This window comes from Hyperolius riggenbachi, chromosome 2 (genome assembly GCF_040937935.1).
Source record: "Hyperolius riggenbachi isolate aHypRig1 chromosome 2, aHypRig1.pri, whole genome shotgun sequence".
In the NCBI taxonomy this organism is placed as follows: Eukaryota; Metazoa; Chordata; class Amphibia; order Anura; family Hyperoliidae; genus Hyperolius; species Hyperolius riggenbachi.
In genome coordinates, this window is record NC_090647.1 from 24,984,131 (window position 1) to 25,006,816 (window position 22,686).

General features: G+C 53.8%; 1 protein-coding gene across 8 annotated transcripts in view; it reads right to left on the reverse strand.

The window, feature by feature from the left end:
* Positions 1 to 22,686, reverse strand: part of ARAP1 (ArfGAP with RhoGAP domain, ankyrin repeat and PH domain 1) — a 485,498-nt gene that overhangs the window by 100,178 nt on the left and 362,634 nt on the right. For all 8 annotated transcript variants that reach the window (XM_068266571.1, XM_068266573.1, XM_068266569.1 and 5 more), the window contains one exon: positions 22,477 to 22,629. In XM_068266571.1, the coding sequence (XP_068122672.1) occupies positions 22,477 to 22,629 (153 nt within the window). The remainder of the gene's footprint in view (positions 1 to 22,476; positions 22,630 to 22,686) is intronic.

Sequence of the window (22,686 nt, forward strand, 5' to 3'; positions counted from 1 at the left end):
GTGGCGGGGGACTGGAGCAGCAGTGAGTGACTACGAGGGCACAGGATGGCAGCATGGGGCTGGTAGAAGCAGAACTAGCTGGCGGCGGGGGACTGGAGCAGCAGTGAGTGACTACAGGGGCACAGGATGGATGCATGGGGCTGGTAGAAGCAGAACTAGCTGGTGGCGGGGGACTGGAGCAGCAGTGAGTGACTACGAGGGCACAGGATGGCAGCATGGGGCTGGTAGAAGCAGAACTAGCTGGCGGCGGGGGACTGGAGCAGCAGTGAGTGACTACGAGGGCACAGGATGGCTGCATGGGGCTGGTAGAAGCAGAACTAGCTGGTGGCGGGGGACTGGAGCAGCAGTGAGTGACTACGAGGGCACAGGATGGCTGCATGGGGCTGGTAGAAGCAGAACTAGCTGCCGGCGGGGGACTGGAGCAGCAGTGAGTGACTACGAGGGCACAGGATGGCTGCATGGGGCTGGTAGAAGCAGAACTAGCTGGCGGCGGGGGACTGGAGCAGCAGTGAGTGACTACGAGGGCACAGGATGGCTGCATGGGGCTGGTAGAAGCAGAACTAGCTGGCAGCGGGGGACTGGAGCAGCAGTAAGTGACTACGAGGGCACAGGATGGCTGCATGGGGCTGGTAGAAGCAGAACTAGCTGGCGGTGGGGGACTGGAGCAGCAGTGAGTGACTACGAGGGCACAGGACGGCTGCATGGGGCTGGTAGAAGCAGAACTAGCTGGTGGCGAGGGACTGGAGCAGCAGTGAGCGACTACGAGGGCACAGGATGGCTGCATGGGGCTGGTAGAAGCAGAACTAGCTGGTGGCGGGGGACTGGAGCAGCAGTGAGTGACTACGAGGGCACAGGATGGCTGCATGGGGCTGGTAGAAGCAGAACTAGCTGGTGGCGAGGGACTGGAGCAGCAGTGAGTGGCTACGAGGGCACAGGATGGCTGCATGGGGCTGGTAGAAGCAGAACTAGCTGGTGGCGGGGGACTGGAGCAGCAATGAGTGACTACGAGGGCACAGGATGGCTGCATGGGGCTGGCAGAAGCAGAACTAGCCGGCGGCGGGGGACTGGAGCAGCAGTGAGTGACTACGAGGGCACAGGATGGCTGCATGGGGCTGGTAGAAGCAGAACTAGCTGGTGGCGGGGGACTCGAGCAGCAGTGAGTGACTACGAGAGCACAGGATGGCTGCATGGGGCTGGCAGAAGCAGAACTAGCTGGTGGCGGGGGACTGGAGCAGCAGTGAGTGACTACGAGGGCACAGGATGGCAGCATGGGGCTGGTAGAAGCAGAACTAGCTGGCGGCGGGGGACTGGAGCAGCAGTGAGTGACTACGGGGGCACAGGATGGATGCATGGGGCTGGTAGAAGCAGAACTAGCTGGCAGCTGGGGACTGGAGCAGCAGTGAGTGGCTACGAGGGCACAGGATGGCTGCATAGGGTTGGTAAAAGCAGAACTAGCTGGTGGCGGGGGACTGGAGCAGCAATGAGTGACTACGAGGGCACAGGATGGCTGCATGGGGCTGGCAGAAGCAGAACTAGCTGGCGGCGAGGGACTGGAGCAGCAGTGAGTGATTACGAGGGCAAAGGATGGCTGTATGGGGCTGGTAGAAGCAGAACTAGCTGGTGGCGGGGGACTGGAGCAGCAGTGAGTGACTGCGAGGGCGCAGGATGGCTGCATGGGGCTGGCAGAAGCAGAACTAGCTGGTGGCGGGGGACTGGAGCAGCAGTGAGTGACTACGAGGGCACAGGATGGCTGCATGGGGCTGGTAGAAGCAGAACTAGCTGGCGGCGGGGGACCTGAGCAGCAGTGAGTGACTACGGGGGCACAGGATGGCTGCATGGGGCTGGTAGAAGCAGAACTAGCTGGAAGCGGGGGACTGGAGCAGCAATGAGTGAGTACGAGGGCACAGGATGGCTGCATGGGGCTGGTAGAAGCAGAACTAGCTGGTGGCGGGGGACTGGAGCAGCAGTGAGTGACTACGAGGGCACAGGATGGCTACATGGGGCTGGTAGAAGCAGAACTAGCTGGCAGCGGGGAACTGGAGCAGCAGTGAGTGACTACGAGGGCACAGGATGGCTGCATGGGGCTGGTAGAAGCAGAACTAGCTGGTGGCGGGGGACTGGAGCAGCAGTGAGTGACTACGAGGGCATAGGACGGCTGCATGGGGCTGGTAGAAGCAGAACTAGCTGGTGGCGGGGGACTGGAGCAGCAGTGAGTGACTATGAGGGCACAGGATGGCTGCATGGGGCTGGTAGAAGCAGAACTAGCTGGCAGCGGGGGACTGGAGCAGCAATGAGTGACTACGAGGGCACAGGATGGCTGCAGGGGGCTGGTAGAAGCAGAACTAGCTGGCGGCGGGGGGACTGGAGCTGCAGTGAGTGACTACGAGGGCACAGGATGGCTGCATGGGGCTGGCAGAAGCAGAACTAGCTGGAAGCGGGGGACTGGAGCAGCAATGAGTGACGAGGGCACAGGATGGCTGCATGGGGCTGGTAGAAGCAGAACTAGCTGGTGGCGGGGGACTGGAGCAGCAGTGAGTGACTACGAGGGCACAGGATGGCTGCATGGGGCTGGTATAAGCAGAACTAGCTGGTGGCAGGGGACTGGAGCAGCAGTGAGTGACTACGAGGGCACAGGAAGGCTGCATGGGGCTGGTAGAAGCAGAACTAGCTGGTGGCGGGGGACTGGAGCAGCAGTGAGTGACTACGAGGGCACAGGATGGCTGCATGGGGCTGGTAGAAGCAGAACTAGCTGGTGGCGGGGGACTGGAGCAGCAGTGAGTGACTGCGAGGGCGCAGGATGGCTGCATGGGGCTGGTAGAAGCAGAACTAGCTGGCGGCGGGGGACTGGAGCAGCAGTGAGTGACTACGTGGGCGCAGGATGGCTGCATGGGGCTGGGAGAAGCAGAACTAGCTGGTGGCGGGGGACTGGAGCAGCAATGAGTGACTATGTGGGCACATGACAGCTGCATGGGGCTGGTAGAAGCAGAACTAGCTGGCAGCGAGGGACTGGAGCAGCAATGAGTGACTACGAGGGCGCAGGATGGCTGCATGGGGCTGGGAGAAGCAGAACTAGCTGGTGGCGGGAGACTGTAGCAGCAATGAGTGACTACGAGGGCACAGGATGGCTGCATGGGGCTGGCAGAAGCAGAATTAGCTGGCGGCGAGGGACTGGAGCAGCAGTGAGTAACTACGAGGGCACAGGATGTCTGCATGGGGCTGGTAGAAGCAGAACTAGCTGGCGGCGGGGGACCTGAGCAGCAGTGAGTGACTACGGGGGCACAGGATGGCTGCATGGGGCTGGTAGAAGCAGAACTAGCTGGAAGCGGGGGACTGGAGCAGCAATGAGTGACTACGAGGGCACAGGAAGGCTGCATGGGGCTGGTAGAAGCAGAACTAGCTGGTGGCGGGGGACTGGAGCAGCAGTGAGTGACTACGGAGGCACAGGATGGCTGCATGGGGCTGGTAGAAGCAGAACTAGCTGGCAGCGGGGGACTGGAGCAGCAGTGAGTGACTACGAGGGCACAGGATGGCTGCATGGGGCTGATAGAAGCAGAACTAGCTGGAAGCGGGGGACTGGAGCAGCAATGAGTGACTACGAGGGCACAGGATGGCTGCATGGGGCTGGTAGAAGCAGAACTAGCTGGTGGCGGGGGACTGGAGCAGCAGTGAGTGACTACGAGGGCATAGGACGGCTGCATGGGGCTGGTAGAAGCAGAACTAGCTGGTGGCGGGGGACTGGAGCAGCAGTGAGTGACTACGAGGGCACAGGAAGGCTGCATGGGGCTGGTAGAAGCAGAACTAGCCGGTGGCGGGGGACTGGAGCAGCAGTGAGTGACTACGAGGGCACAGGATGGGTGCATGGGGCTGGTAGAAGCAGAACTAGCTGCCAAGGGGGGACTGGAGCAGCAGTGAGTGACTACGAGGGCACAGGATGGCTGCATGGGGCTGGTAGAAGCAGAACTAGCTGGCAGCGGGGGACTGGAGCAGCAGTGAGTGACTACGGGGGCACAGGATGGCTGCATGGGGCTGGTAGAAGCAGAACTAGCTGGCAGCGGGGGACTGGAGCAGCAGTGAGTGACTACGAGGGCACAGGATGGCTGCATGGGGCTGGGAGAAGCAGAACTAGCTGGAAGCGGGGGACTGGAGCAGCAATGAGTGACTACAAGGGCACAGGATGGCTGCATGGGGCTGGCAGAAGCAGAACTAGCTGGTGGCGGGGGACTGGAGCAGCAGTGAGTGACTACGAGGGCACAGGATGGCTGCATGGGGCTGGTAGAAGCAGAACTAGCTGGCAGCGGGGGACTGGAGCAGCAGTGAGTGACTACGAGGGCACAGGATGGCAGCATGGGGCTGATAGAAGCAGAACTAGCTGGAAGCGGGGGACTGGAGCAGCAATGAGTGACTACGAGGGCACAGGATGGCTGCATGGGGCTGGTAGAAGCAGAACTAGCTGGTGGCGGGGGACTGGAGCAGCAGTGAGTGACTGCGAGGGCGCAGGATGGCTGCATGGGGCTGGTAAAAGCAGAACTAGCTGGCGGCGGGGGACTGGAGCAGCAGTGAGTGACTACGTGGGCGCAGGATGGCTGCATGGGGCTGGGAGAAGCAGAACTAGCTGGTGGCGGGGGACTGGAGCAGCAATGAGTGACTATGTGGGCACAGGACGGCTGCATGGGGCTGGTAGAAGCAGAACTAGCTGGCAGCGAGGGACTGGAGCAGCAATGAGTGACTACGAGGGCGCAGGATGGCTGCATGGGGCTGGGAGAAGCAGAACTAGCTGGTGGCGGGGGACTGGAGCAGCAGTGAGTGACTACGAGGGCACAGGATGGCTGCATGGGGCTGGGAGAAGCAGAACTAGCTGGTGGCGGGGGACTGGAGCAGCAGTGAGTGACTGCGAGGGCGTAAGATGGCTGCATGGGGCTGGGAGAAGCAGAACTAGCTGGCGGCGGGGGACTGGAGCAGCAGTGAGTGACTACGAGGGCGCAGGATGGCTGCATGGGGCTGGGAGAAGCTGAACTAGCTGGTGGCGGGGGACTGGAGCAGCAGTGAGTGACTACGAGGGCACAGGATGGCTGCATGGGGCTGGGAGAAGCAGAACTAGCTGGTGGCGGGGGACTGGAGCAGCAGTGAGTGACTGCGAGGGCGCAGGATGGCTGCATGGGGCTGGGAGAAGCAGAACTAGCTGGTGGCGGGGGACTGGAGCAGCAGTGAGTGACTGCGAGGGCGCAGGATGGCTGCATGGGGCTGGGAGAAGCAGAACTAGCTGGCGGCGGGGGACTGGAGCAGCAGTGAGTGACTACGAGGGCGCAGGATGGCTGCATGGGGCTGGGAGAAGCAGAACTAGGTGGTGGCGGGGGACTGGAGCAGCAGTGAGTGACTGCGAGGGCGCAGGATGGCTGCATGGGGCTGGGAGAAGCAGAACTAGCTGGTGGCGGGGGACTGGAGCAGCAGTGAGTGACTACGAGGGCACAGGATGGCTGCATGGGGCTGGGAGTAGCAGAACTAGCTGGTGGCGGGGGACTGGAGCAGCAGTGAGTGACTACGAGGGCACAGGATGGCTGCATGGGGCTGGGAGAAGCAGAACTAACACTTCTCCATATGTGGGATCTTGTTGCAACACCGGCCAGTATTTCTTTACAATTTGCCTGACAGCCCCTGATTGGTTACAGTAGGTTTGAACAAACGGAATCTGTTTAGAGGTTTTATCAATTTTGGGTTTCCCCTTCAACACTGACTCTCTATTGATCCCGCCCACCTCTGTTCTCACTTTCTCCAATGTTTTAGGGTCATACCCTTTAGAAACAAATTTGGTCATCAATTTCTCAGCGGCCGCCTGATAACCCTCATCTGTGGATGCTATCCTTCTAGCTCTTAAAAACTGTCCCTTTGGGATGGCCTTGATGACATTACGATTGTGAAAGCTATCAACTCGGAGCAGGTTGTTACGATCCGTTGGCTTTGTATACAGATCTGTACGCAACCCCCCCTGTGATACAGAGATGGAGACATCCAAATACTGTATTACTCTATCCGAGTACTCCATGGGGGTACCTCATGTGACACACTGAGGAAAAAGAGCAAGTGGATGCCTGATTTAATGACACCATCTTTGCAGCTGTTTAAGAATCTTGTGTACACTGAGGTGCAGAGTGTTTGGGACAACAAGGGTTCTAGGTGCAAAGATAATTTAACCATTAGTGAGAAACAGGCGCTTAAATCCCTGAAGAGCAATGAGTGTATAATTGTCATTAAAGCGGATAAAGGGGGTGCCACTGTTGTCCTTGACAAAGAACAATATATACAAGAGGCTCTCAGACAGTTACAAGTACCTGGCCATTATGAAAAATGTAGAAATGATCCTACATGGGTCATCAAGACCAAAGTTGATCATATGGCAAATGAAGCCTTGTTACTTGGCCTGATCACAAAAGGGACGGCGGAGTTCTTAGAGGTAGAACACCCGCAGGTACCATTATTGTATCTATTACCAAAGATACATAAAAATTTGACTCAGCCCCCCGGACGTCCTATTGTTTCAGCTGTGGGGTCAGTGTTGTATCCCTTATCAAAGTTTGTGGATCATTATCTGCAGGATCTGGTGAAGGGGATACCTTGGTGCCTAAAAGATACGACTGACCTGTTGCAAAGGTTGAAAATATTGAATATTGATTATGAGGGGGTGATACTGGCAACTCTCGATGTGCAAAGTTTATTTACCTCAATTCCACATGAAGAGGGAATGAGGTACATTGAGGAGTTGCTATTGGAAACCTCCATGGATAACCGATTAATCTTTTTCCTGCTTGATTGTTTGGAAATGGTGTTGGTGAACAATTATTTCAAGTTTGGCAATGAGTACTATTTGCAGAAACAGGGCACGAGTATGGGGTCGCCGGTGGCTCCATCATTCGCCAACCTGTTTATGTATAAGCTTGAACAGCAAATGTTTGTCAAAAATGCCAAATACTGTAACGAAATTATTGGTTACTACAGATTTGTGGACGACATCCTGATTGTGTGGCAGGGAGAGGTTGAGAAACTGCAACAGATGGTGAGTGAAGCTAATGTTGCTCATTCAACCATTAAGTTTACCATGGAGTACTCGGATAGAGTAATACAGTATTTGGATGTCTCCATCTCTGTATCACAGGGGGGGTTGCGTACAGATCTGTATACAAAGCCAACGGATCGTAACAACCTGCTCCGAGTTGATAGCTTCCACAATCGTAATGTCATCAAGGCCATCCCAAAGGGACAGTTTTTAAGAGCTAGAAGGATAGCATCCACAGATGAGGGTTATCAGGCGGCCGCTGAGAAATTGATGACCAAATTTGTTTCTAAAGGGTATGACCCTAAAACATTGGAGAAAGTGAGAACAGAGGTGGGCGGGATCAATAGAGAGTCAGTGTTGAAGGGGAAACCCAAAATTGATAAAACCTCTAAACAGATTCCGTTTGTTCAAACCTACTGTAACCAATCAGGGGCTGTCAGGCAAATTGTAAAGAAATACTGGCCGGTGTTGCAACAAGATCCCACATATGGAGAAGTGTTTAAAGAACTCCCACTGTTTTCATTCAAAAGAGGGAAGACAATAAAAAACATGGTCAGCAAGGTTGATCTATCTGAAAGATGTGTGGAGATGAGCAAACTTACAAAGAAAAGGGGTACGTTTCCATGCCTGAACTGCAACTGCTGCAGCGCAATTATCAAAGGTGAGCATGTTACGCACCCATATTCTGGGAAACAAATTAAAATTCAATCCATGTATACTTGCTGCAGTGAGTTTGTCGTTTATGCATTGAAGTGCCCCTGTGGGTTGCTGTATGTGGGTAAGACCACAAGAGACGTGAAGACCAGAATACAGGAACACAGGGGCTCTATCCGAGGGTTTGACCCATCCAAACCGAGCAGTCATACACCGGTGGGAAGGCATTTCCATACCCGTGGTCACGGTGTGTCGCAGCTCAAATGGATGGTGCTAGACCATGTACCCCCAATCACTAGAGGAGGAGATAGGGATAGATTGTTGCTGCAGAAGGAGGCAAGATGGATGAGGAGGCTTGATTCAGTGAGCCCAAAGGGTTTAAATGATATGTTCAGCCTAAAATGCTTCCTGTAATGTGTCACATAATAATATGTAAGCATGTAAAAATTGCATCATTCACTGCTGATGATTGTTTTCCAATGTGTTTCTCCCCTAGGTCATGATGATTGTCATCGTGTGGTGGGCGGAGGAGAAAGGGAACATGTCGTATCCCTGGGCCTGTGGGTCTGTGAGTCGTTGCATAAATGACATTAATTGACTAATATGGCCCGCATGTTTGTACTACTGCTTAGGCTTATGTATGCTATACTCATGTTTACCTCAGTGTTTAGCTGGGTAGACATTATATATGTAGTGCCCAGTAAGTAATTTCTGGGATTGATCCTGCAGGGTTAATCCGTATGACATCACTTTGGTCTGCTGACCGGAGGGGTGTGTCCTGTATTGTAGGGTGTGGTGCACTTTAGTGGTTGTGGTATATTAGAAGACTGAGTGTCAAGGTTGTATGTACACTTGAGGAAGGGGGTGACCCCGAAACATGTCGTGTTTGCAGCTTTTTCAATAAACGCAAGTTTATTATCGCCAGTGGAGTGCCGACCTCGTATCTTTGTTATTGTAACACATTGGTGGAGTGGTGAGCCACGGAGTGTTTGAGCACCGGCGGACCAGGTGTGTGAAGCCTGGGTGGGTGAGGACCCCGGCATCCTGACTGTTTGCATTGCCTTTTCACCAGCCGGGAGTACTCCCCTGTCCCCAATGGACGACGACACTAGTCTGGAAGCCGAGACAGCAGAAGTACAGTTGTCGGAACCTGTCAGCTTTGCAGTGACTTTTGCATATAATGATGATGACATCACAAGGATATTAAGCCAGGTGGAATGTGAATCATTCGCCACTGTCCCAGGATCAGCAGATGTTGGGATACAAAAGGAAGTGTTTGAACTAAAGAAGCAAGTCTTGAGCCTCACATTGCACCAATCGTTTCTTGCTGACTACATTAGAAGTAAACGCATCCCGAGGGGATATCGCATCGGTCTAAGATCTACTTTGCTGAATGATGATCCCTTATTTGTGACCAGGTTCTTCGAGATCCTTAATAAGGGGAGCCTGGATGTAATGTTACTAACTGTGGAGAGGCTACAAGTGAAAGTGACGGGCCTTAAAAAACAGATTGTGGAAAAAGAGGAGAAAATCAAGGCTGCATTACCTGAGGAGCAGTTCGCCAGCTTGTGCCAGGAGCAGCAGGAGAAATTGGAGGAGGCCCGCCAGGTGATTCTGCAAAGGAAGCAAGGAAAGATCGCCAGGGACGCCGAGGATTACAGGCTGGGCAGAGTTTACACTTGGAAGGCGGAACGCCGCACTCAGCGCCGTCCCCAGCCGGCACCAGGAGGAGGTGACACACCCGGAAGTGGTGCAGCAGGAAGTGGAGGCGGAGAGAATCCCAGGCCGCATCGGCAGCCAAGGCACCGGCAGAGAAAGCAGAGGAAACCTCGGGGACAACGTCCACAGGGCCCTGCACAACCGGACGGCAGTGGGGGAAGCACAGGCGGTGAATACAGCTCGGCTTCCGAATCGGCTGATTACCAGCAGGATTTTCAGGAAGGCCGGGATCCTGCAGACACAGGAGGGGAAAGCGGCAGAGGAGGAGCAGGCAGAGAAGCAGATCCAGTAAAGCCTCGCCGCAACCCCAGGGCACCCCTTCCGCGCGACCACTACCCACAGAGGAACAGGGGGAAACAGGGGAAGAGGTAAGAACCCTAGTGGTGAATATTTCTTCTTACCAGTTAACGGAAGCAGAACAATCCGTGCTTGACAAAGGGTTAGGCTTCATACCTGTGTTCTCACGTGATTTCTTTGATTGGGAAATAGAGTTTCATAGGTTTATTAGAAGCCTACAACTGAAAATGTGTTTCAAAGATTCCACAGGGGGTACCTCATGAGACACACTGAGGAAAAAGAGCAAGTGGATGCCTGATTTAATGACACCATCTTTGCAGCTGTTTAAGAATCTTGTGTACACTGAGGTGCAGAGTGTTTGGGACAACAAGGGTTCTAGGTGCAAAGATAATTTAACCATTAGTGAGAAACAGGCGCTTAAATCCCTGAAGAGCAATGAGTGTATAATTGTCATTAAAGCGGATAAAGGGGGTGCCACTGTTGTCCTTGACAAAGAACAATATATACAAGAGGCTCTCAGACAGTTACAAGTACCTGGCCATTATGAAAAATGTAGAAATGATCCTACATGGGTCATCAAGACCAAAGTTGATCATATGGCAAATGAAGCCTTGTTACTTGGCCTGATCCCAAAAGGGACGGCGGAGTTCTTAGAGGTAGAACACCCGCAGGTACCATTATTGTATCTATTACCAAAGATACATAAAAATTTGACTCAGCCCCCCGGACGTCCTATTGTTTCAGCTGTGGGGTCAGTGTTGTATCCCTTATCAAAGTTTGTGGATCATTATCTGCAGGATCTGGTGAAGGGGATACCTTGGTGCCTAAAAGATACGACTGACCTGTTGCAAAGGTTGAAAATATTGAATATTGATTATGAGGGGGTGATACTGGCAACTCTCGATGTGCAAAGTTTATTTACCTCAATTCCACATGAAGAGGGAATGAGGTACATTGAGGAGTTGCTATTGGAAACCTCCATGGATAACCGATTAATCTTTTTCCTGCTTGATTGTTTGGAAATGGTGTTGGTGAACAATTATTTCAAGTTTGGCAATGAGTACTATTTGCAGAAACAGGGCACGAGTATGGGGTCGCCGGTGGCTCCATCATTCGCCAACCTGTTTATGTATAAGCTTGAACAGCAAATGTTTGTCAAAAATGCCAAATACTGTAACGAAATTATTGGTTACTACAGATTTGTGGACGACATCCTGATTGTGTGGCAGGGAGAGGTTGAGAAACTGCAACAGATGGTGAGTGAAGCTAATGTTGCTCATTCAACCATTAAGTTTACCATGGAGTACTCGGATAGAGTAATACAGTATTTGGATGTCTCCATCTCTGTATCACAGGGGGGGTTGCGTACAGATCTGTATACAAAGCCAACGGATCGTAACAACCTGCTCCGAGTTGATAGCTTCCACAATCGTAATGTCATCAAGGCCATCCCAAAGGGACAGTTTTTAAGAGCTAGAAGGATAGCATCCACAGATGAGGGTTATCAGGCGGCCGCTGAGAAATTGATGACCAAATTTGTTTCTAAAGGGTATGACCCTAAAACATTGGAGAAAGTGAGAACAGAGGTGGGCGGGATCAATAGAGAGTCAGTGTTGAAGGGGAAACCCAAAATTGATAAAACCTCTAAACAGATTCCGTTTGTTCAAACCTACTGTAACCAATCAGGGGCTGTCAGGCAAATTGTAAAGAAATACTGGCCGGTGTTGCAACAAGATCCCACATATGGAGAAGTGTTTAAAGAACTCCCACTGTTTTCATTCAAAAGAGGGAAGACAATAAAAAACATGGTCAGCAAGGTTGATCTATCTGAAAGATGTGTGGAGATGAGCAAACTTACAAAGAAAAGGGGTACGTTTCCATGCCTGAACTGCAACTGCTGCAGCGCAATTATCAAAGGTGAGCATGTTACGCACCCATATTCTGGGAAACAAATTAAAATTCAATCCATGTATACTTGCTGCAGTGAGTTTGTCGTTTATGCATTGAAGTGCCCCTGTGGGTTGCTGTATGTGGGTAAGACCACAAGAGACGTGAAGACCAGAATACAGGAACACAGGGGCTCTATCCGAGGGTTTGACCCATCCAAACCGAGCAGTCATACACCGGTGGGAAGGCATTTCCATACCCGTGGTCACGGTGTGTCGCAGCTCAAATGGATGGTGCTAGACCATGTACCCCCACTCACTAGAGGAGGAGATAGGGATAGATTGTTGCTGCAGAAGGAGGCAAGATGGATGAGGAGGCTTGATTCAGTGAGCCCAAAGGGTTTAAATGATATGTTCAGCCTAAAATGCTTCCTGTAATGTGTCACATAATAATATGTAAGCATGTAAAAATTGCATCATTCACTGCTGATGATTGTTTTCCAATGTGTTTCTCCCCTAGGTCATGATGATTGTCATCGTGTGGTGGGCGGAGGAGAAAGGGAACATGTCGTATCCCTGGGCCTGTGGGTCTGTGAGTCGTTGCATAAATGACATTAATTGACTAATATGGCCCGCATGTTTGTACTACTGCTTAGGCTTATGTATGCTATACTCATGTTTACCTCAGTGTTTAGCTGGGTAGACATTATATATGTAGTGCCCAGTAAGTAATTTCTGGGATTGATCCTGCAGGGTTAATCCGTATGACATCACTTTGGTCTGCTGACCGGAGGGGTGTGTCCTGTATTGTAGGGTGTGGTGCACTTTAGTGGTTGTGGTATATTAGAAGACTGAGTGTCAAGGTTGTATGTACACTTGAGGAAGGGGGTGACCCCGAAACATGTCGTGTTTGCAGCTTTTTCAATAAACGCAAGTTTATTATCGCCAGTGGAGTGCCGACCTCGTATCTTTGTTATTGTAACACATTGGTGGAGTGGTGAGCCACGGAGTGTTTGAGCACCGGCGGACCAGGTGTGTGAAGCCTGGGTGGGTGAGGACCCCGGCATCCTGACTGTTTGCATTGCCTTTTCACCAGCCGGGAGTACTCCCCTGTCCCCAATGGACGACGACACTAGTCTGGAAGCCGAGACAGCAGAAGTACAGTTGTCGGAACCTGTCAGCTTTGCAGTGACTTTTGCATATAATGATGATGACATCACAAGGATATTAAGCCAGGTGGAATGTGAATCATTCGCCACTGTCCCAGGATCAGCAGATGTTGGGATACAAAAGGAAGTGTTTGAACTAAAGAAGCAAGTCTTGAGCCTCACATTGCACCAATCGTTTCTTGCTGACTACATTAGAAGTAAACGCATCCCGAGGGGATATCGCATCGGTCTAAGATCTACTTTGCTGAATGATGATCCCTTATTTGTGACCAGGTTCTTCGAGATCCTTAATAAGGGGAGCCTGGATGTAATGTTACTAACTGTGGAGAGGCTACAAGTGAAAGTGACGGGCCTTAAAAAACAGATTGTGGAAAAAGAGGAGAAAATCAAGGCTGCATTACCTGAGGAGCAGTTCGCCAGCTTGTGCCAGGAGCAGCAGGAGAAATTGGAGGAGGCCCGCCAGGTGATTCTGCAAAGGAAGCAAGGAAAGATCGCCAGGGACGCCGAGGATTACAGGCTGGGCAGAGTTTACACTTGGAAGGCGGAACGCCGCACTCAGCGCCGTCCCCAGCCGGCACCAGGAGGAGGTGACACACCCGGAAGTGGTGCAGCAGGAAGTGGAGGCGGAGAGAATCCCAGGCCGCATCGGCAGCCAAGGCACCGGCAGAGAAAGCAGAGGAAACCTCGGGGACAACGTCCACAGGGCCCTGCACAACCGGACGGCAGTGGGGGAAGCACAGGCGGTGAATACAGCTCGGCTTCCGAATCGGCTGATTACCAGCAGGATTTTCAGGAAGGCCGGGATCCTGCAGACACAGGAGGGGAAAGCGGCAGAGGAGGAGCAGGCAGAGAAGCAGATCCAGTAAAGCCTCGCCGCAACCCCAGGGCACCCCTTCCGCGCGACCACTACCCACAGAGGAACAGGGGGAAACAGGGGAAGAGGTAAGAACCCTAGTGGTGAATATTTCTTCTTACCAGTTAACGGAAGCAGAACAATCCGTGCTTGACAAAGGGTTAGGCTTCATACCTGTGTTCTCACGTGATTTCTTTGATTGGGAAATAGAGTTTCATAGGTTTATTAGAAGCCTACAACTGAAAATGTGTTTCAAAGATTCCACAGGGGGTACCTCATGAGACACACTGAGGAAAAAGAGCAAGTGGATGCCTGATTTAATGACACCATCTTTGCAGCTGTTTAAGAATCTTGTGTACACTGAGGTGCAGAGTGTTTGGGACAACAAGGGTTCTAGGTGCAAAGATAATTTAACCATTAGTGAGAAACAGGCGCTTAAATCCCTGAAGAGCAATGAGTGTATAATTGTCATTAAAGCGGATAAAGGGGGTGCCACTGTTGTCCTTGACAAAGAACAATATATACAAGAGGCTCTCAGACAGTTACAAGTACCTGGCCATTATGAAAAATGTAGAAATGATCCTACATGGGTCATCAAGACCAAAGTTGATCATATGGCAAATGAAGCCTTGTTACTTGGCCTGATCACAAAAGGGACGGCGGAGTTCTTAGAGGTAGAACACCCGCAGGTACCATTATTGTATCTATTACCAAAGATACATAAAAATTTGACTCAGCCCCCCGGACGTCCTATTGTTTCAGCTGTGGGGTCAGTGTTGTATCCCTTATCAAAGTTTGTGGATCATTATCTGCAGGATCTGGTGAAGGGGATACCTTGGTGCCTAAAAGATACGACTGACCTGTTGCAAAGGTTGAAAATATTGAATATTGATTATGAGGGGGTGATACTGGCAACTCTCGATGTGCAAAGTTTATTTACCTCAATTCCACATGAAGAGGGAATGAGGTACATTGAGGAGTTGCTATTGGAAACCTCCATGGATAACCGATTAATCTTTTTCCTGCTTGATTGTTTGGAAATGGTGTTGGTGAACAATTATTTCAAGTTTGGCAATGAGTACTATTTGCAGAAACAGGGCACGAGTATGGGGTCGCCGGTGGCTCCATCATTCGCCAACCTGTTTATGTATAAGCTTGAACAGCAAATGTTTGTCAAAAATGCCAAATACTGTAACGAAATTATTGGTTACTACAGATTTGTGGACGACATCCTGATTGTGTGGCAGGGAGAGGTTGAGAAACTGCAACAGATGGTGAGTGAAGCTAATGTTGCTCATTCAACCATTAAGTTTACCATGGAGTACTCGGATAGAGTAATACAGTATTTGGATGTCTCCATCTCTGTATCACAGGGGGGGTTGCGTACAGATCTGTATACAAAGCCAACGGATCGTAACAACCTGCTCCGAGTTGATAGCTTCCACAATCGTAATGTCATCAAGGCCATCCCAAAGGGACAGTTTTTAAGAGCTAGAAGGATAGCATCCACAGATGAGGGTTATCAGGCGGCCGCTGAGAAATTGATGACCAAATTTGTTTCTAAAGGGTATGACCCTAAAACATTGGAGAAAGTGAGAACAGAGGTGGGCGGGATCAATAGAGAGTCAGTGTTGAAGGGGAAACCCAAAATTGATAAAACCTCTAAACAGATTCCGTTTGTTCAAACCTACTGTAACCAATCAGGGGCTGTCAGGCAAATTGTAAAGAAATACTGGCCGGTGTTGCAACAAGATCCCACATATGGAGAAGTGTTTAAAGAACTCCCACTGTTTTCATTCAAAAGAGGGAAGACAATAAAAAACATGGTCAGCAAGGTTGATCTATCTGAAAGATGTGTGGAGATGAGCAAACTTACAAAGAAAAGGGGTACGTTTCCATGCCTGAACTGCAACTGCTGCAGCGCAATTATCAAAGGTGAGCATGTTACGCACCCATATTCTGGGAAACAAATTAAAATTCAATCCATGTATACTTGCTGCAGTGAGTTTGTCGTTTATGCATTGAAGTGCCCCTGTGGGTTGCTGTATGTGGGTAAGACCACAAGAGACGTGAAGACCAGAATACAGGAACACAGGGGCTCTATCCGAGGGTTTGACCCATCCAAACCGAGCAGTCATACACCGGTGGGAAGGCATTTCCATACCCGTGGTCACGGTGTGTCGCAGCTCAAATGGATGGTGCTAGACCATGTACCCCCAATCACTAGAGGAGGAGATAGGGATAGATTGTTGCTGCAGAAGGAGGCAAGATGGATGAGGAGGCTTGATTCAGTGAGCCCAAAGGGTTTAAATGATATGTTCAGCCTAAAATGCTTCCTGTAATGTGTCACATAATAATATGTAAGCATGTAAAAATTGCATCATTCACTGCTGATGATTGTTTTCCAATGTGTTTCTCCCCTAGGTCATGATGATTGTCATCGTGTGGTGGGCGGAGGAGAAAGGGAACATGTCGTATCCCTGGGCCTGTGGGTCTGTGAGTCGTTGCATAAATGACATTAATTGACTAATATGGCCCGCATGTTTGTACTACTGCTTAGGCTTATGTATGCTATACTCATGTTTACCTCAGTGTTTAGCTGGGTAGACATTATATATGTAGTGCCCAGTAAGTAATTTCTGGGATTGATCCTGCAGGGTTAATCCGTATGACATCACTTTGGTCTGCTGACCGGAGGGGTGTGTCCTGTATTGTAGGGTGTGGTGCACTTTAGTGGTTGTGGTATATTAGAAGACTGAGTGTCAAGGTTGTATGTACACTTGAGGAAGGGGGTGACCCCGAAACATGTCGTGTTTGCAGCTTTTTCAATAAACGCAAGTTTATTATCGCCAGTGGAGTGCCGACCTCGTATCTTTGTTATTGTAACACATTGGTGGAGTGGTGAGCCACGGAGTGTTTGAGCACCGGCGGACCAGGTGTGTGAAGCCTGTGTGGGTGAGGACCCCGGCATCCTGACTGTTTGTAGAAGCAGAACTAGCTGGCAGCGGGGGACTGGAGCAGCAGTGAGCGACTACGAGGGCACAGGATGGCTGCATGGGGCTGATAGAAGCAGAACTAGCTGGAAGCGGGGGACTGGAGCAGCAATGAGTGACTACGAGGGCACAGGATGGCTGCATGGGGCTGGTAGAAGCAGAACTAGCTGGTGGCGGGGGACTGGAGCAGCAGTGAGTGACTACGAGGGCACAGGATGGCTGCATGGGGCTGGTAGAAGCAGAACTAGCTGGTGGCGGGGGACTGGAGCAGCAGTGAGTGACTACGAGGGCACAGGAAGGCTGCATGGGGCTGGTAGAAGCAGAACTAGCTGGTGGCGGGGGACTGGAGCAGCAGTGAGTGACTACGAGGGCACAGGATGGCTGCATGGGGCTGGTAGAAGCAGAACTAGCTGCCAGCGGGGGACTGGAGCAGCAGTGAGTGACTACGAGGGCACAGGATGGCTGCATGGGGTTGGTAGAAGCAGAACTAGCTGGCAGCGGGGGACTGGAGCAGCAGTGAGTGACTACGGGGGCACAGGATGACTGCATGGGGCTGGTAGAAGCAGAACTAGCTGGCAGCGGGGGACTGGAGCAGCAGTGAGTGACTACGGGGGCACAGGATGGCTGCATGGGGCTGGGAGAAGCAGAACTAGCTGGACGGGGGACTGGAGCAGCAATGAGTGACTACGAGGGCACAGGACGGCTGCATGAGGCTGGTAGAAGCAGAACTAGCTGGTGGCGGGGGACTGGAGCAGCAATGAGTGACTACGAGGGCACAGGATGGCTGCATGGGGCTGGTAGAAGCAGAACTAGCTGGTGGCGGGGGACTGGAGCAGCAGTGAGTGACTACGAGGGCACAGGATGGCTGCATGGGGCTGGTAGAAGCAGAACTAGCTGGTGGCGGGGGACTGGAGCAGCAGTGAGTGACTACGAGGGCACAGGAAGGCTGCATGGGGCTGGTAGAAGCAGAACTAGCTGGTGGCGGGGGACTGGAGCAGCAGTGAGTGACTACGGGGGCACAGGATGGCTGCATGGGGCTGGCAGAAGCAGAACTAGCTGGTGGCGGGGGACTGGAGCAGCAGTGAGTGACTGCGAGGGCGCAGGATGGCTACATGGGGCTGGTAGAAGCAGAACTAGCTGGCGGCGGGGGACTGGAGCAGCAGTGAGTGACTACGTGGGCGCAGGATGGCTGCATGGGGCTGGGAGAAGAAGAACTAGCTGGTGGCGGGGGACTGGAGCAGCAATGAGTGACTATGTGGGCACAGGACGGCTGCATGGGGCTGATAGAAGCAGAACTAGCTGGCGGCGGGGGACTGGAGCAGCAGTGTCTACGAGGGCACAGGATGGCTGCATGGGGCTGGGAGAAGCAGAACTAGCTGGTGGCGGGGGACTGGAGCAGCAGTGAGTGACTACGTGGGCGCAGGATGGCAGCATGGGGCTGATAGAAGCAGAACTAGCTGGTGGCGGGGGACTGGAGCTGCAATGAGTGACTACGAGGGCACAGGATGGCTGCATGGGGCTGGTAGAAGCAGAACTAGCTGGTGGCGGGGGCCTGGAGCAGCAATGAGTGACTATGTGGGCACAGGATGGCTGCATGGGGCTGGTAGAAGCAGAACTAGCTGGCAGCGAGCGACTGGAGCAGCAATGAGTGACTACGAGGGCACAGGATGGCTGCATGGGGCTGGCAGAAGCAGAACTAGCTGGTGGCGGGGGACTGGAGCAGCAGTGAGTGACTGCGAGGGCGCAGGATGGCTACATGGGGCTGGTAGAAGCAGAACTAGCTGGCGGCGGGGGACTGGAGCAGCAGTGAGTGACTACGTGGGCGCAGGATGGCTGCATGGGGCTGGGAGAAGCAGAACTAGCTGGTGGCGGGGGACTGGAGCAGCAATGAGTGACTATGTGGGCATAGGACGGCTGCATGGGGCTGATAGAAGCAGAACTAGCTGGCGGCGGGGGACTGGAGCAGCAGTGAGTGACTACGTGGGCGCAGGATGGCAGCATGGGGCTGATAGAAGCAGAACTAGCTGGTGGCGGGGGACTGGAGCTGCAATGAGTGACTACGAGGGCACAGGATGGCTGCATGGGGCTGGTAGAAGCAGAACTAGCTGGTGGCGGGGGACTGGAGCAGCAATGAGTGACTATGTGGGCACAGGATGGCTGCATGGGGCTGGTAGAAGCAGAACTAGCTGGCAGCGAGCGACTGGAGCAGCAATGAGTGACTACGAGGGCGCAGGATGGCTGCATGGGGCTGGGAGAAGCAGAACTAGCTGGTGGCGGGGGACTGGAGCAGCAGTGAGTGACTGCGAGGGCGCAGGATGGCTGCATGGGGCTGGGAGAAGCAGAACTAGCTGGCGGCGGGGGACTGGAGCAGCAGTGAGTAACTACGAGGGCGCAGGATGGCTGCATGGGGCTGGGAGAAGCAGAACTAGCTGGTGGCGGGGGACTGGAGCAGCAGTGAGTGACTACGAGGGCACAGGATGGCTGCATGGGCTGGGAGAAGCAGAACTAGCTGGTGGCGGGGGACTGGAGCAGCAGTGAGTGACTGCGAGGGCGCAGGATGGCTGCATGGGGCTGGGAGAAGCAGAACTAGCTGGCGGCGGGGGACTGGAGCAGCAGTGAGTGACTACGTGGGCGCAGGATGGCAGCATGGGGCTGATAGAAGCAGAACTAGCTGGTGGCGGGGGACTGGAGCAGCAATGAGTGACTACGAGGGCACAGGATGGCTGCATGGGGCTGGTATAAGCAGAACTAGCTGGTGGCGGGGGACTGGAGCAGCAATGAGTGACTATGTGGGCACAGGACGGCTGCATGGGGCTGGGAGAAGCAGAACTAGCTGGTGGCGGGGGACTGGAGCAGCAGTGAGTGACTACGAGGGCACAGGATGGCTGCATGGGGCTGATAGAAGCAGAACTAGCTGGCGGCGGGGGACTGGAGCAGCAGTGTCTACGAGGGCACAGGATGGCTGCATGGGGCTGGGAGAAGCAGAACTAGCTGGTGGCGGGGGACTGGAGCAGCAGTGAGTGACTACGTGGGCGCAGGATGGCAGCATGGGGCTGATAGAAGCAGAACTAGCTGGTGGCGGGGGACTGGAGCTGCAATGAGTGACTACGAGGGCACAGGATGGCTGCATGGGGCTGGTAGAAGCAGAACTAGCTGGTGGCGGGGGACTGGAGCAGCAATGAGTGACTATGTGGGCACAGGATGGCTGCATGGGGCTGGTAGAAGCAGAACTAGCTGGCAGCGAGCGACTGGAGCAGCAATGAGTGACTACGAGGGCGCAGGATGGCTGCATGGGGCTGGGAGAAGCAGAACTAGCTGGTGGCGGGGGACTGGAGCAGCAGTGAGTGACTGCGAGGGCGCAGGATGGCTGCATGGGGCTGGGAGAAGCAGAACTAGCTGGCGGCGGGGGACTGGAGCAGCAGTGAGTAACTACGAGGGCGCAGGATGGCTGCATGGGGCTGGGAGAAGCAGAACTAGCTGGTGGCGGGGGACTGGAGCAGCAGTGAGTGACTACGAGGGCACAGGATGGCTGCATGGGCTGGGAGAAGCAGAACTAGCTGGTGGCGGGGGACTGGAGCAGCAGTGAGTGACTGCGAGGGCGCAGGATGGCTGCATGGGGCTGGGAGAAGCAGAACTAGCTGGCGGCGGGGGACTGGAGCAGCAGTGAGTGACTACGTGGGCGCAGGATGGCAGCATGGGGCTGATAGAAGCAGAACTAGCTGGTGGCGGGGGACTGGAGCAGCAATGAGTGACTACGAGGGCACAGGATGGCTGCATGGGGCTGGTAGAAGCAGAACTAGCTGGTGGCGGGGGACTGGAGCAGCAATGAGTGACTATGTGGGCACAGGACGGCTGCATGGGGCTGGGAGAAGCAGAACTAGCTGGTGGCGGGGGACTGGAGCAGCAGTGAGTGACTACGAGGGCACAGGATGGCTGCATGGGGCTGGGAGAAGCAGAACTAGCTGGTGGCGGGGGACTGGAGCAGCAGTGAGTGACTGCGAGGGCGCAGGATGGCTGCATGGGGCTGGGAGAAGCAGAACTAGCTGGCGGCGGGGGACTGGAGCAGCAGTGAGTAACTACAAGGGCGCAGGATGGCTGCATGGGGCTGGGAGAAGCAGAACTAGCTGGTGGCGGGGGACTGGAGCAGCAGCGAGTGACTACGAGGGCACAGGATGGCTGCATGGGGCTGGGAGAAGCAGAACTAGCTGGTGGCGGGGGAGTGGAGCAGCAGTGAGTGACTGCGAGGGCGCAGGATGGCTGCATGGGGCTGGGAGAAGCAGAACTAGCTGGCGGCGGGGGACTGGAGCAGCAGTGAGTGACTGCGAGGGCGCAGCATGGCTGCATGGGGCTGGGAGAAGCAGAACTAGCTGGTGGCGGGGGACTGGAGCAGCAGTGAGTGACTACGAGGGCACAGGATGGCTGCATGGGGCTCGGAGAAGCAGAACTAGCTGGTGGCGGGGGACTGGAGCAGCAGTGAGTGACTACGAGGGCACAGGATGGCTGCATGGGGCTGGGAGAAGCAGAACTAGCTGGTGGCGGGGGAGTGGAGCAGCAGTGAGTGACTACGAGGGCGCAGGATGGCTGCATGGGGCTGGGAGAAGCAGAACTAGCTGGTGGCGGGGGACTGGAGCAGCAGTGAGTGACTACGAGGGCACAGGATGGCTGCATGGGGCTGGGAGAAGCAGAACTAGCTGGTGGCGGGGGACTGGAGCAGCAGTGAGTGACTGCGAGGGCGCAGGATGGCTGCATGGGGCTGGTAGAAGCAGAACTAGCTGGTGGTGGGGGACTGGAGCAGCAATGAGTGACTATGTGGGCACTGGACGGCTGCATGGGGCTGGTAGAAGCAGAACTAGCTGGTGGCGGGGGACTGGAGCAGCAATGAGTGACTATGTGGGCACAGGACGGCTGCATGGGGCTGGTAGAAGCAGAACTAGCTGGCAGCGAGGGACTGGAGCAGCAGTGAGTGACTGCAAGGGCGCAGGATGGCTGCATGGGGCTGGTAGAAGCAGAACTAGCTGGTGGTGGGGGACTGGAGCAGCAGTGAGTGACTACGAGGGCACAGGATGGCTGCATGGGGCTGGTAGAAGCAGAACTAGCTGGCGGCGGGGGACTGGAGCAGCAGTGAGTGACTGCGAGGGCGCAGGATGGCTGCATGGGGCTGGTAGAAGCAGAACTAGCTGGTGGTGGGGGACTGGAGCAGCAATGAGTGACTATGTGGGCACTGGACGGCTGCATGGGGCTGGTAGAAGCAGAACTAGCTGGTGGCGGGGGACTGGAGCAGCAATGAGTGACTATGTGGGCACAGGACGGCTGCATGGGGCTGGTAGAAGCAGAACTAGCTGGTGGCGGGGGACTGGAGCAGCAGTGAGTGACTATGAGGGCACAGGATGGCTGCATGGGGCTGGTAGAAGCAGAACTAGCTGGTGGCGGGGGACTGGAGCAGAGGTGAGTGACTGCGAGGGCGCAGGATGGCTGCATGGGGCTGGTAGAAGCCCCAGGTAAGTGAAACTCATTTTTTTATTTTGCTTGGACATTCCCTTTAAGTTGGTTAGTTCAGCTGTATCCGGGTTGAGCTTTATCTACTTGTCAGTAGTGAGGTGACCAACTGTTTGTAGGTAAACAGTTTGCAGAAAACAACTGTGAACGTTCGCCAAGTATGGAGTGAATGTATGTAATGTTCGCCATTGTTCAACGCAAACTGTTTGCCTATAAACAGAACAGTTCGTCACATCAGTACTTGTCAGATGACAGGAAGTGCATAACATTTTCCAGCATAGAGGGAGGTAAGTTAGGCGTAGGTGGGTATATCTGGGTGTTTTCTGCACACAATTATAAGGCCATCCATGACGTCACTCACTGTGAGCGGGTCTGCGGTGAAAGCGGCGATACTCCTTCGTATATCGGTCTCCGTCCCTCTGATCGGGATGAGCGATCGGTTCCCGAAGGAGGAGTCTATTCGGGAATCTCGCGTCCTCACTGGAGTGGACTGTTCCGGCCACAGGCTGCCGTACTGCAGAAAGATGGCGAAAGGTGAACGGTGAGAAGGTGTAAAAACGTGAGGTCGGGG